Here is a 15,083-nt window from a genome sequence, read left to right as displayed (position 1 = left end):
CCCATAGCCTTCCATCCTTGTCCTTAGGCCCCATCAGGGATAAAATTGGTAACACTTGTGTGAGTGATACGTTGTTTATCTTCTAGCTTATGAGAAGCCTGAGTTATCACAAGTTTTTCCTAAAACAACATTTTTCTGCACTCCTTAAAAAAAAAAGTAGCAAAAGAAAGGAGATGATCTTATTTTATACAATATGCCGTCAGCCAGGGAATGCAACACTTGAGGGTTGCATAGCAACTGGCTTTTCAATTGATTTTTTGAGGAGGCACAAGCTACTGAACTGTTCTGATTTTAAATATTTCCTCGGATGATGAAAATCAAAGCAAATGGAATCAGAGACTTGGGGACAGAGAAGAACATGAGGTATCTTGTGACAGAGCAGGTCAAGCCAAAGTATGGGATGTGTGTAGGAATTTGTCAGTGTTGGAGGTGAAGATTTGAGAGATTTTGACTGAGTCTTTGCGAGGAAGGTGAGGACAGGGCTGCAGGTGAGGATTCAACCAGGGGCCTCCATTCTTACTGTGTGTACCACACTCCCTGCTCTGCACCCCAGCTTCCCTGTTTGTCTGAGGGGGCAGTGCAGGGGATTGGTAGCATACCATATTTCCCTCCAGGCACAGCCTCCCGTCTTCCTAAAGTATGGTACTCAATCCCCAATCAGATGGGGACCAGTCATGGTAGCCAGCTTCTGGTCATCTTCCTGAGCAACACCGGCCAGCTGTGTCCGTTTTGCAGACAAGGAGCTTGGAACAGTGAGGTAACTTGTCCAAGGATTCAGAGCAGAGAGAGCTGAGCAGGCCTCCAACCCCAGGGCCCTGGTGTTGCTCAGGTGAGCCCCACTTATCATCTGCTCAAGCCCTGGCCAGAGGCTGGAAAGCCTTGGGGTCTTGGGGGTACCCTGTACCCCAAAGGCCCATGGCCAGTGAGATGCTGGGGTGACCTGCACCAGGCTACCATCCTGCTTCCTTGCTATCTTCTTGCCTGAAGAAGGGAAATGCATAAATAATTCAGCTGATTGGCACGCAAACAATGGAAATGTCAGAGAACAGCGATTGGAACAGAACTTTCTGTGCAGGTCTTAATTGACTGACTTAGAATGGGACCCTAGAGATCGTGTCTGGTCTCCAAGGGCATCCTGGCCCCTGTGCCTGGCACAGCTCAGTGGTTACAGGCAGGGAAACAAGGTGGCCACCAGCTAGCCCAGCACCAGTGCCGCTGTTCTCATAGCAGCAGCGCCACCTGGCGGCCACCTGGGCCTTCACCCTTCTTTTCCAGTCAGCCCTGCCAGCAGGGAGGTGGCCCCTGAATTAGAACTCCCCAGCTTCCAACTTGCACCTCTTTCTAGGTGGGGCAGGGGGTGAGTTATTTCAGTTGTGTGAGACACAATTCCTCATCTGGAAAATAAGGTAGCAGCACCTATATTTTATGGCAATTGTACAGTTTAACTTAATGATGTATGTAAATCCGAGTTGAGCGAACCCCAAAATCGACCCCCAGTCCAGGGTTCAGGGATGTCCCATCTTCTGTGAAAACAGCAAGGTCTGTGAACCCACTGCATCTCACTCTGGACCGTTGGCACCTGTGACCCCTGGGGGTGGGGAAGGGCAACACATCTGAGATTTACAGCTGGTTCAGCAGCCACCACCTTGCTGAGCCCAGGGTGCTGCTCCTGGGAAGCGGTGGCCCAAGGCCCTCGTACAGGGTGCCTGCCCAGTGTCGGTGGGATGGGTGGAGTCATGCAGAAGACTTTCCTATGGAAGTCACTGCAGGGGGCCAGGAGGCACATGCTTTTCTGGACCAGCAGGATTTACAACTGGCCACAGGGAGCTGTGGCCAGCTTTATTAATTTAATTAATAAATTATTAATTAATTTATTACATCGTTGTCAATTTTTGTACAGCAGGGGATGGGGAGGGAGTGTGGTCAAAGCAGGGGATTGAAGATCATATGGGACGGGGACATGCGTCACATGAGGGGCTTTCTTAATTGAAAGGAGTAACTTAGCTTCTCTCCATGCCTTCTGAAGGAGATACAGAGGAAGACATAGTCTACTCTCCTTGCCGTAGCTCAAGTGCTGTGATTTGTGATAAAGGCATGGAATGGTGTGTCTGAGGGAAGAGAGGATGGGCTGTTTGGCCCAGGAGAGGGAGGAGGTGGCATCTCAGCAGGAGGTCCCTCTAGAACCTGAGTGATCTGCTGGCCCAGACCTTCTTCTTGGGCCTCAGAACTGTCTGGTCACCCGCATGCCTCTGTTTGGACGTCTCTGTGAGGAGCCCTGAGAGTGGCCCTTGGGAAGTTGGAATAGCTTAAGGAGAGGAAGGACCTGGGGTGCAGGAGGCAAGATCCCATGGGTGGTTTTCCTGTGGGTTACTACAAGGCTACTGCGTGTGTCAGCCAGTTTTCAGTCCTTTTTAACCTCTGTTCCTCCACCCTAATTTGGGTACCAGGCCGGCCATGGGCAAGGGCAGGCAGATCACCTGGTCTGATGACCACCCAAGGGCAGCACACACAGGTGAGATGTGGGAGGTCTCCCAAAAGCCAGCGACTGTCAACCCTGATACCTCTCTTGCTTGTCTCCTGCGCCCCCGCTGCCACCCCCTCTCCCCGCCCCGTGGTCCTCACACTGCACCAGTTACGTCCCCATTCCCCTTTTCAGGTTCCTTCCCGGTTTCCCCTCCCTCCTCACTGATGCAGAAGGTGCTTTCCAGGATCCACCTGGGCCCGTATAAGGTCAGGGCTCAGGATGGTCGTGGACACCCCTCACCCTCCTGCACTTTTCAGGTCCTGCAAGGACAATGGCCTTTGGTTTCTCTGTGCCCACATGAGATGGGCCAGAGTCTTGAGAAAGTTGACAAAGAGACATGGCAGAGATTTAGCAGGCACAAGCAACTTCTTATCTTGGCTGATGTCACCCTCCGCCTCAACTTCTTGAGGCTCCTGGAGCCAAGGGGATGGCCGTTGTTTGCTAAGATCTGCTGCCCCAAGCCAATCCAACCCTGATTTAACCCTTCCCCTTGGGGAGCCTCCTCAGAACCCAAAATCCAGGAAGGAAGGAATCCCAGATAACTTCTGCACTGGACCCCAAAACAAGTTCCCGTGCATCTAGAGAACATAAATGGCAGGTTGCCTTTGTCTTGGAATAAATTAAGGAAAGAAAAGGCAAGAACAAAACACAAGTCAGTATTTCATTCAATATTTCATTAAACTATCCTGCCACAGCAGCAAAATCACTTTGGCTGCCAGGGGGAGCTTGGGACCTGGCTGAACTGGGAGGAAGGGCAGATCCATTGTCTGAAGACCTTTATCTCGGGGTTCTCAAACTGTTGACCTGGGGGATGTGTTTCGTTTTGCCCATGTAACTTATTTTAACTTGAGTCAATGCTTACTCTGAGGTAGGCTTCTTTGTAAAAGCCAGATTTAAAGATTGACCTGAGATATCCAATCTGGCAGTAACAGACTGATGCTGAGGGCCCTTGCCCCTTCAGCTGTGGGGGAGCTCCTAGGTTTGTCCCAACCCTCACCACTCCTTATTGCCCCCACCTTCTTTAGCATAATGGGGAAATATTGCTCTGTGCTCTTATCCTTCCTAAAGTGGCCAAATAGGACTTACTCTTCTTACAACCAGCCTGCGCCGCTGACTCCCATCACCCACCTTGGCCCGTCGGCACGTAAGATTGCGGCATGCTCCCAGTGCTTCCTATAAGCACCCCTCACCCCCACCACTTGGGATGCTCTCTGTGTCCCCAGCCTGCTGGTCCTTACCCTGTTATAGTCTGGCTCTTGCCTTTGGCGCTGCCCCTACTCCATGGCCTTACTTCTGCTCTGCCCCTGACATGGGTGTGCTTCTCGGCCTGGACTCCTGGTACCTCGAAGATGTGGCCAGAGCCTCTCTCTCTCTGGTGTGGGGTGTACTAGCTGCACCTTATAGACCAGACACTGGGTTTCATCTGCCAGCCAGTATACCCTTGGTGGGGTTCGGATGTTGCCCCCACCCCCAAAGGAGGAGGCACACTAGTTGCTGAGGTCTTTTGCAGCTGTAAGGGTGAGGAGGAGGGTGATGTCAATGTTCCATTGACATTAACACAAGTCAATCAACTTTCACAAGGAGGAATTTCCTGACACAGAAGTGGGGTGCCTAGCAGTACAGGGGGCTACTGAATAGCCCCGTGACCCTGTCTCCTTGAATTCACTCCCTAGTGTAGTTCCCGCCTCTCAAGTATGAACCAGACCAGACTCCTTTATAAAAAGACTGGCTTCTGTCTTGGATTTGTATTGACTTGCCATCTGTCCTCAGCCATCTGTGCTGGGAAGTACACGGGGTGGCCAGGCGGTGTGGCCAGGAACCATCCGTTCTGCAGCTGGTAAGGGACCCGCCCAATGGCCACATGTTATGTGTGAGAGCTGATCTTCCCCAATGGGGAACTTCAGAATGGACCATAGCCTCCCCTCAGCAACCTCATGAGACCTTTAACCAGAGCTCAGTTGCTTTTTAAACTGTGAAAGATATAATGAACATTTGCAGTTTGTTAGGCCATAAAGTTTCGGAATAATTTGCTACTTGGTGATGGCTGACAAACAGGCCCCTGGGAGACTGACCTCACCTGAGTGAGCCAGGGTGTCCCATGGCGGACACCAGCAAGCCGCCTCTTCCTAGCCCAGGGCTTTCTCTATGTTGGTTTCTTTCTCAGGTGGGGTCTTCTTTCATGCTGGTGATGGCACCAAGCTCTCAGGCTTCACACCTTTCCTATTTCTTTCCAACCCACTTTGGATCATGCCCTGGGAAAATGCAGAGCTGGTACTGGCCAGGCCTGTGCCCTCTTGCCCTATGCCTTGGTCAGACCCAGATCACCAGGAGGGGAGGTTTTGCCAAAGTGGAACCGTTACCGGAACCCAGCCGCCTCAGCAGTGGGAGCCGGCAGGAGCGGTGATGTTCTCTCACCCTGCTGCTCCACAAGTCTGTTGTGGCAGCTGCTCCTCAGAGCTCAGTGACTGCCTTTTTGTCAGTTGTGGCAGTTGTCCCTCAGAGACCTTTAAAAAAAAAAAAAAAGATTTGTTTATGCACACAAGAGCTGGGGTACAGGCTAGAGGTGTGGGGGTTGAGAGGATTCGCCAGAGACAGACTGGGGAGCAGAACAGGATGATTAACTGAAATACGCTGCTGAGGGGAGCAGCAGGCGAGACAGGAGAGGTCTGCTGCGCCATGTGTGTCACCTCCCTGGCTGGGGATCAAACTCGTGCTGCATTGGCTTCCTGAAATAGGATATAAGCCAGGGTCAGAGGGAGATGAGGAGAGATGATGCCAGCCCCAGGAGCAGGAGAGAGATGACTCCAGCCCAGAGACAATGATGCCAACTCCTGAAGAAAAGAAGACGGTTCCAGCCTCTGAAAAAAGAAGAAAAGAAGCATCCAGCAGCCAATCTCTGAGGAGGGAAGAGAAGCCGAAGGACTCTTGTCACGGACTGGGCCTCAGTCCTGTCTGTGACATTGCCTGAAAGGAGCACCAAAAGCCCTGGGCCTGGTGTCTCAAAGAGTTATTTGTTGTTGGTATAGCTCAACAACTCACAAAGAGCTGTTAACACCGGGTGTCTCTGACACCGCCTCTGCGGGACCACCCGTGGCCATCACTACTGGCCGGTGCTGTCCAGCACTCCTGGTGACTGGTGGCGACCATCACTGATGCTACCCGGACAACAGCTGGCCACTTGCGGATATGCTACGCTCTTTGTTTCCCGTTTGTAAAATAAATCCCATGGCTGTTGCTCTTGGAGTCTAACGTGTCTTGCAGTTGTGTGCGTGGGTGAGAACCCACACTGACCTGTCCTCTCATCGGGCTCTGTCCTTTGTTCAGCTGTAGCCCAACAGGCCCTATTGTGTGGGTGTTGTATTGCTGTAGCCCTTGATTTTGGTTTTTGGCCTTTGGGGGCTTTTTGGTCTCAGAGCCTGGGCAGATGGGTTGCCCCTCCATCCTTCCATCTGGCCTCCTGCCTTGTTGCCCTTTTGTACCCTCTCAGCCCGTTTCAGTTACACACAAGTCACAAGTCTGATTGGACCATTTATCAATCAGCCCATAGCACCTGACTGGTCCATTCCACAACCCAGGAAGTGCATTTTACTTAAAAGGGCTCTGAAGAGCAACTGCCACAACTTACTTGCGGTGCGAGGCTGGGTCCTGGTAACAAAGGTCTGATTGGACCATTTAGCATCAATCAACTCAGAGCTCGCACCTGATTGGTCTATTCCACGATCAAGGAAGTACACTGTTACATAAAAGGTCCCTGGTGATGCAAGAGGTTAAGTGTCAGCACTATGAATAATCCACAGCCACTGCAGCACAAGTTCAATCCCCGGCCAGGGAGCAACCCACAAGATGCACCAGACCTCTCCTGTCTCGCCTGCTGCTCCCCTCAGCAGTGTATTTCAGTCAATCTGCCTGTTCTGCTCCCTATTCTGTCTCTGGTGAATCCTCTCAACATCCACACCTCTAGCCTGTACCCCAGCTCTTGTATGCATAAACAAATCTTTTTAAAAAAATAATAATAATAAAAGAGGTCTCTGAGGAACAACTGCCACAACTGACAAAAAGGCAGTCACTGAGCTCTGAGGAGCAGCTGCCACAACCGACTTGTGGAGCAGCAGGGTGAGAGAACATCACCGCTCCTGCCGGCTCCCACTGCTGAGGCGGCTGGGTTCCAGTAACAGGACTGGGCTCTGTTGGCAGAAGAGCTGTAAGTCAGGATCTGTGTCTGAAAAGTAAATACATATTTCTAATAGATATGTCTAATACACATTTTTAGCATTTGGTTATCTGATTACCAAATACATATTTCTTGTAAATCACAGTATTGCAGAATGCAGTCTAGGCAGGGGGTTGAGTATAGACTTTGGTTTCAGGCTTCTTAGCTGTGCGGCCTGCAATAAGTTTGACCTTTCGGACCCTCAGTTTCCTGTCTCTCAGAGTGGTTGTGAAAACTGAAAGCCAGAGCAACTGCCAGTCCTGGAAGCAAGGCAGGCTGCAGTGTAGGGTCCTAGTGCCAGCCTTGCTGTCGGGTGTGCACTATGGTTTCGCCCAGTGGTTTCTTATCCGTGGTTAAAAAGCTAATTCTGTCGCGGAATTATCTTTTTGCCTGCATTCTTTATATGGCTCTTTTGCTATGTTTGCTGCAGTTCCCCACCCCCTCCTAATTATTGTTTTTTTTAAATACCTTCAAATAGGGGGGAAACACAGGGTTATCTCCCCTTCTCTGGGTTAGCATGCCACATTGGAGTTTTCATCTCTCTTGTTCTGGATCCTGCCAGACTGTGCGCTCTTTGGGATGAGGTCCATATTCCATTTACCTCCTGTTCAGTGTCTGCACAGACTAGGTGTCTGATCACCTGCAGGTACCTTGGAGATGAGGTGGGGTAGATGAACTATTTGAGGACTTCTTTGTTCTCAAAGTGTTGTTTCCTCATTTCACCCAAAAACTGCAGTGACTTTGTGTGGAAACTCACACTGGTGTGTAAGGCCAGGGAGCATTGTCATCCAGAAATGTGGAGCTGGGTGGGAGGTGGGTCCTGAGGGTGACTGGGCTGAGTGCCACCTGACCAGGTCCCCAGGTTGGGGTCTGGCAACGCTATAGCCAGCTCAGCTCCTGACTGGTCCAGCTGACTCCAACTCTTCACTTCCATCTCTCCTGCTCCCTACAGTCCATGAGCCTCATTGAGATTGGGAACCCCTCTCAGAGCCTGGAGAATGTTTGCCGCTGGGCCTATCTCCAGCAAAAGCCAGACACAGGTCACGATGAATACCATGACCATGCCATCTTCCTCACACGGCAAGACTTTGGACCTTCAGGCATGCAAGGTGAGCCTCTCCCCTGTGAGGGCACAGAGAGGAGGAAGGCTGGGTGGCAGCCTCAACTCAGGCCATGAGAGGTGTCGGGGCAGGGAGGGGCTATGTGCACCTCAGCCAGATAAAGGGCTAGGTAAGTGCTAGTGAGCCTCTTGTTCCAGAAAACCACCAGGGATGCTGCCATTTCCCTCAGGAAATGTAAGGAAGATGAGAGGTGGTGAAATGGGTAGTTTGAAGTAAATTTCAGAGTTGTTTCCTTACTATCCCCTCAGTTTTTGAAAAACAAATTTGAGTAAGTTTCAACCTTCAAAAGTTTATGGATTTTTACTTAAAAATTTGAAACTTTTATAAAACTGACTCATCTGATAGAAGAAATTGACATTCTACCATCACTGTTGAAGATTTTAATATATACAGTAGTACTCGATAGAGCAACACAGGAGTATATCAGCAAGGTCCCAGAAGATCTGAATTAAGCAATTTGACCTAATCAGCATCCAACTGGCCCTTAGACAACTCGGGTTTGAACTTTGAAGGGTCACTCTATGTGATTTTCTTATTAACAGATGATGAAAACTTACAGTGTTGATAAATACAGTAGAGTACGCTGAATGTATTTTCTCTTCCTTTTGATTTTCTTAATTACACTTTCTTTTCCCTAGCTTACTTTATGGAATACGTGTAACATACAAAATATGTGCTCATCAACTCTGTGTTATTAGGCTTCCGCTTGACAACAGACTACTTTGTCAAGTAAAAATCCGTACTGGAGAGTCAAGAGCCATATGTGGGTTTTTAACTGAATGGAATTTTGACTCATGTTGCTCAAAGAGCAACTATATAAGTAATAGAACACACTGTATATGAGTAATAGTGCACTTGAGAGTACACACTCTATGAATATAGCATGAAGCTGTACCAAACAGACTATGCGTGGCCACAGAGAAGTAGTAACAAAATGTATAGATTGGAATCACTCAGAAATTGTTCCCTGACCATATTGAAATAGACAACTTGAAAAATTACAAATATTTGGAAATTGAACAACATACTCAAATAATCCAGGGTTCAAAGAAGAAATAACAATAGAAGTTAGAACATTTTTTAACTGAATGATAATGACAATACAACATATCAAAACATGTGACTGTAACTAACATAATGATTAGATTGGTATTGGTAGTGTTAAGTGCATTTAGTAGGAAAAGGGTAAAAGTCATCTTATGAACTTCCATCTTAAGAAATAAAAAAAAAATGCAAACTCAAATTAACAAAAATAGAAGAAAAGAAATTATGAAAATAAGAGCAGGATTGTTACATGCGTAATGTTAGTAGGGAATACTAGGAAACAATGATAGGGATAATCAACAGAACCAAAATTTGGTTCTTTAGAAAACATGGATTAAAATGGAAAAACCCTTAGCAATACTAAAATAAAGAAAATAAAATTTATTAAGATAAGAAATGTAAAAGAGATATTTTTTGCAAGTTCTACTTTTGAAAGATAATAAGATATTCAGAAGGTATTTTGAACAGTTGCACATCAATAAATTCTTCAATATAGATGAAAGGTACAAATTACTTGACAAAACATAATTCTGAGGAAAAAGTACAAAATCTGAATAGTTTCATGTCAACTAAACATAATGAATTTATAATTAATTGCCTTCCTTCAAAGTAAACTCTAGAACTTAACAGATTCCCCAGAGAATTCTTCCTAATTTTAAGGAAGAGTAATATAAATAATTAACAAATGCCTACAGAACAAAAATAGAAGGAAAAATTTTCCAGCTAATTTTATGAAGCCTGCATGACATTGACACCAAAATCTGAGAAGGACGTTACAAGAAAAATATTACCAACCAAACTCTCTCACAAATACAGACACAGATGTCCAAACAAAATGTTAACAAACCATAGCTACATAAAAAAGAAACTATAGGACATGAATGTGGGTTTATTATAGGAATTCAATGTTAGTTTAACATTTGAAAACCTATCATTGTAATTTATGATATTAACAGAATATAAGAGAAAAAATGTATGTGATCATCTCAATTGACTCGGAAAATGTATTTGACAAGATCAAGGTCCATTTATTGAGAAGTCTTATTTAAGTAGGAATAGAATAAACCTTCCTTTATATGGTAAAAGATATATACAAAAAAACCTGTAAAAAACATCATATAAATGGTGAAATGTTGTAAGCCTTTTTCCTGCACTGGAGTAGATCAAGAACACTGTGATTACCACTTCTCTTCAACATTATAGTGGAGTGCCAGCCAGTGAAATAAGACAAGGAAAAAGTAAAATGATAAGGATCTGAAAGGAAGAAATAAAACTTATTTGAAGCTTATGTACTTGTGTACTTAACAAATCCAAGGGAATCTACAAGTAAATTGTTAAAAATTATCAAGTAATTTGCTTGGTATAATGTCAATATACAAAACTCTATTGACTTTCTGTGTTCTAAAAATAAATTTTGTTAAGCCTGGCAAAATATGACCAAGACCTAAAATAGAAAACCATAAAGCATTTCTGCAGAAATTATAAAATACTCTGTCAATGAAGGAGACACCATGCTCATGGACACGGACACTCACTATTGTGAAAATACTAGCTTTCTCCAAATTGAACTAGAGTCAATACATATGCACTTAAATGCAAGTTCAGATCCAACAGAACATTTCGAAGAGATTGCTAGGTGATTCTAATGTTTCTATAGAAATGCAACAGGTTAAGAACAGGCAAGAACAGCTGAATTAGATAAAGTATTCAATACTTATAAAAGTACATAGTTAAAGAGTATAATTTTGGTCCAAAGATATATATCATTAGAACAGAATATAGAGTCTAGAATTGAGCTTAGCACAACTACTCAATTTATTGCAGAGGTAGCACTGCAAGATGGAAGGAGAAGATGGTCTTTTTAAAAAATAGCGTTGAGTCAACTGAATGTACAAATTGGGAAAAAAAGTAAAGCCTGATACCTTTACTCTGTATGAAAATACCCTATTTGTGGATTTTAGATCTAGTTATGAAAAGTGAAATAATAAAACTTACAGAAGATAATATAGGAAAATATCTCTGTATTTCTGGGGGAAAAGGAGATTAAAAAGGATTATTTGCAAAGGAAAATATAAATAGTACCACATTAACATTAAAATATTTGCTTAATTGAAGGCACTATTAACCCATTGACAAAAATATTCATAATACATATATCTAATAAAGAACTTAAATCTGAAATCATTGAATACCAATAAATCAATGATGGTGTATACCAGTGTGTGGGGGCTTCTCGTGAGCTGTACCAGCTGAGGACAGTTGACTCTCTTCATTTGTTCCGGTGATGGTGGAGGTGGGGGTATTGGGACCCCCAAGGAGAAGCACCACTCATGAGTTAGACCAGGGCCATCGATTCAGTCAGGGCCATGAGCCTAGCAGTTGGAACAGCCTTCGTCTCTTCCCAGGATATGCTCCTGTCACTGGGATGTGCCACCCTGTCCGCAGCTGCACCCTCAACCACGAAGATGGCTTCTCCTCAGCTTTTGTTGTGGCCCATGAGACCGGCCATGTGTGAGTGGTGTCAGTGCCCTTGTCATCTGGGGAAAGTCACGGCTTGCAGGGGACCCTGTGCCCTGAGAGGGACTTATCTGTATGAAGACCACTGTGGGTGATGTTCTGACCTTCCTGTGCAGCACAGGGCAGGCCCGAGGTCCACTTTCTGCTGAGGGCACAAATCAGGGAGGAAATAGCTGGGACCAGGCAGGAAGTGGGGGCCTTCCACAAATTATGTCATTTAAGCTCCCAGGCAAGTGTCTCCTTGGCCCCCTTTACAATGAGTACCCAAGGTAATGAGGGAACGTTACTCATGAATGCAGAGCTGGGGTTGAGCAAGGGAGGCATCACTGCTTGACCTGTGTGTATGCCCTTCACAAAGCCCACCTGAATCTTGGAGCTGGACATAGGCCCCAGGTTTGTTCCAGGAGTATGTGGCAAGGGTGCCCAGAGAGTTAGGACTGCTTCACCCTGGGGTCAGGGTAGCTGAGAGCACTGCCGCTGGATGCCATCTCCCCAGGGCGCCCCAGCTTTAAGAATCCATCGCACCTGACTCAAGGCAGACTAGAACAGCTCAGGTGGGGAGGAGAGAGGCCAGCAGGGGGAGGCTCCGGGTGTCCTCCCAGCCTTTAAGTGGGGTGGAGCTGACAGGTCAGTGTGGTCAAGTGAGCTTCTAGAAAGGCTGCCTTGGCTTCCCACAGGCTGGGCATGGAACATGACGGGCAGGGAAACCGCTGTGGCGATGAGGTGCGACTGGGCAGCATCATGGCGCCCCTGGTGCAGGCAGCCTTCCACCGCTTCCACTGGTCCCGCTGCAGCCAACAGGAGCTGAGTCGCTACTTGCAGTGAGTACACCTCACGTTTCCCAAGGGCAGCCCCACAGATCTCAGGTCAGTGCCAAGAGGGTCCCTGTCCCAGTGTGCCTGGGCCACCAGACCTGGGGTCCTCCAGGCTGAGGCGCAGGGGAATGAAAGAGAGAGCATTGCAGGTGGCAAGCCTGAGAGCTCAGTCTGGTGTCAGGGAGGAGACCTGGTATCAGGGAGGGCCTGGGCCTTGAGTGGAATGTGGGCCACTGCACCTTTAGTGGGCTTCTAGGATCCCTGGGATGTGGTAGATCAAGCCCTGGAAAACTGGCTACCTCAGGCCAAGGGAAACTGAGGTAGCACAGCTGAGGGCTGGGGTGTGCAGGCAGACCCACCACCACTGCTCCACAAAGGACCTCAGCTGCTCACAGGCTGGAAAGCTAGTCCCACTAAAAGCTGCTGTGGCACCCTCTCCCTCACAGCTCCTATGACTGCCTGCGGGATGACCCTTTTGCCCACGACTGGCCGGCGCTGCCCCAGCTCCCGGGGCTGCACTACTCCATGAATGAGCAGTGCCGCTTTGACTTTGGCCTGGGCTACATGATGTGCACCGCGGTGAGTGTGGGAGGCCGTGCCACCTGAGTGGGGTTGTGTGGGGAAACCTGCCCGGGACCTGGCTGGCTTCTCCAGAGGAGGAGGCTGGTGTTGGGGTGACTCCTCAAGGTGGATCAGGGTAGTACTCCAGAATGGCAGCTGACAGCTTCCCTCCACACCCTCCGCTCACACCTGGTTGGCACCCAGAGCCCACTGGTGGGCGCAGACATGGCCCTGCACAGGAAGCATGAAGGTGACAAGGGGATCAGCAAGAGGCTATGGGGGTCTGGTGAGGCCCATGTGTTACCTGCTTCTGCCTGTCAGGAGGGCATCCTGGAGGAAAAGTAAGTGAGAGGAGAGGACATTCCAAAAGGCTCGAATCACATGTGCAAAGGCTGAGAGGTGAGGGAACATAGTATACTGAAGAGAAACCAATTTCGTTTCCTAGGATTAAGTGCAAGATCACAGCCATCAGCAGGAGCTTCAGTCATCAGAATTGTATCAGCTTATCAAGGCCTCCACCCTCCCTATGTGGGGAGCCAAAGCAGCCTTTCTAGACCTCACCTGGCCACAACTTGGCCAGACACCTGGTGAAAGCTTTAGTGTCTATCAGTGTCTGCCTCAGTGTGTATCTCAACTGTATGATGAAAGCAAGCAAAGTTTTAACATTTTGCAGATGAAGAAACTGAAGCCTGGGAAGTTAGGTGACCTGCTTCAATCCAGGCAGTGAGCAAGCCGTAGGCTCCGGGTCCTACACAGGCAAGCTAGCTTCCTGCATGACTGCCAGTGGAGGGCGGCAGGCTCTACTGTCACGTAGGAGGCTCTGGAAAGGTGTGAGGAAGGAGTGGCTGTATCTGTGTTTCAGCTGGATCCTTCGGCCACTCCTGGAAGAAACGTTATCAGAATAAGAAGCAGAAAGGCCAGAGAATTGTTGACTGTGGGCCAGAGGGTAGAGACCAAGGCTGGAGCGAGGGCAGGCCCATGGAGCAGAAGGGAGGTCTTTAGGACCTTACAGGTGGGGTCCACCACAGGCCCTGCAGCAATAGCTACCCTCAGCTGCTGCTGCCTCGACCAGAGGGACACCGTTGTAGTCCTCTTACTGGTACTCTTCCTCCTGGCTGCTGAGGGTCGCGGTGTCCAAGGACTGGAGCCTGAGGGTCAGCAGCCCACAGGTGTGCATAGCACCCTCACTTTACACTGGAGCTTCTTGCAGCCCCTGAATCATAGGGAGCTCAGGGCCTCCAGCAGCCACACAGCCCCATCACAGGCCACCAAGCCATGCCTGACTCCACAGCTGTCCAAGAGACCTTGGGGGACAGGGAGACAACACTGAGTCAGTCCAGCAGTGAGAGGCTGCCTGCAAGCTTCCGGTGCTCTCTTTCAGTTCCGGACCTTTGACCCCTGCAAACAGCTATGGTGCAGCCATCCTGACAACCCCTACTTTTGCAAGACCAAGAAGGGCCCCCCTTTGGATGGGACCATGTGTGCATCTGGAAAGGTGAGTGGAGCAGAGAGCACATACCATGAAATGCGCAGATCTCCAGGGACAGACTGCAGTGCCTGCAGCTGGGGCTGAGGGTCTTCTCCAGGGACCCCTGCCTCCTTTTTAATTCCCTACACTTTACACAACATAGTTGCTGCCCTGCGCTCCCAAGTCATGATTTCTTCTGTCTGCTCTAATTTGATGTCTTAAAGTTCTTCACTGTGTTTCAGGTGCCCCATTTGGGACCCTTCTTCTTTAGAGCAATTTTGGGATTCTGGCAGCCTTTTGTCCTTGCATATCAAGTGACTCACCTCACACTGAGGTCAGCATTGGAGTCTACTGGCTCCTTTGTTCCCGAGACTCCAATGTTTCCCCAGTTGCACAGACTTGCCTATTGAGGTGGCTGTTTAGCAGCCCGGGACCCATTCCTACCTTCTTGCATCTTGGCAGAGAGCAGGCTTCCCCCATCTGGTGGTTCTTTCCAGTGCTCCAGGTCTGATTCTCACTGGTTTAGATGACATCACACACCTACTCCTCAGCCAGTGACTTGCTGGGGAGCTGGCTTATGCAGATGAGCCTAAGCCTGAGCCAGTGTGCAGAGGGCACTGATAACCACTCAGACCACTATCTAGCATATGACATTTGGGGTAGAGAGTAGACTCCAGCCCACTCCAATGTCAGGCGTAGAGAGGTCCCCAGCTCATCTAGGTCTTTAGTGCCTTAGCCTCAGGTCTTAAACTCTGCCTTATTTTAGTCTCTCATGGAGTTTTTTTTTAAGATACAGATTCCCAGGTGCACCCTTGAGGTTTTT

At 48.2% G+C, this 15,083-nt stretch overlaps 1 protein-coding gene across 2 annotated transcripts in view; it reads left to right on the top strand.

Moving 5' to 3' along the window:
• Positions 1 to 15,083, top strand: part of ADAMTS2 (ADAM metallopeptidase with thrombospondin type 1 motif 2) — a 217,518-nt gene that overhangs the window by 161,639 nt on the left and 40,796 nt on the right. Inside the window, exons 5-9 of one of the 2 annotated variants that reach the window (XM_037500623.2) lie at positions 7,687 to 7,843; positions 11,305 to 11,410; positions 12,094 to 12,237; positions 12,678 to 12,810; positions 14,174 to 14,287. The exons of the other annotated variant lie outside the window; for it this stretch is intronic. Coding sequence (XP_037356520.1) covers positions 7,687 to 7,843; positions 11,305 to 11,410; positions 12,094 to 12,237; positions 12,678 to 12,810; positions 14,174 to 14,287 — 654 coding nt within the window. The remainder of the gene's footprint in view (positions 1 to 7,686; positions 7,844 to 11,304; positions 11,411 to 12,093; positions 12,238 to 12,677; positions 12,811 to 14,173; positions 14,288 to 15,083) is intronic. 2 annotated transcript variants of the gene reach the window in all.

This window comes from Talpa occidentalis, unplaced genomic scaffold (genome assembly GCF_014898055.3).
Source record: "Talpa occidentalis isolate TD23 unplaced genomic scaffold, MPIMG_talOcc4v2.1 talOcc4.9, whole genome shotgun sequence".
NCBI lineage: Eukaryota > Metazoa > Chordata > Mammalia > Eulipotyphla > Talpidae > Talpa > Talpa occidentalis.
This window is presented reverse-complemented; position numbering and strand designations above follow the sequence as displayed.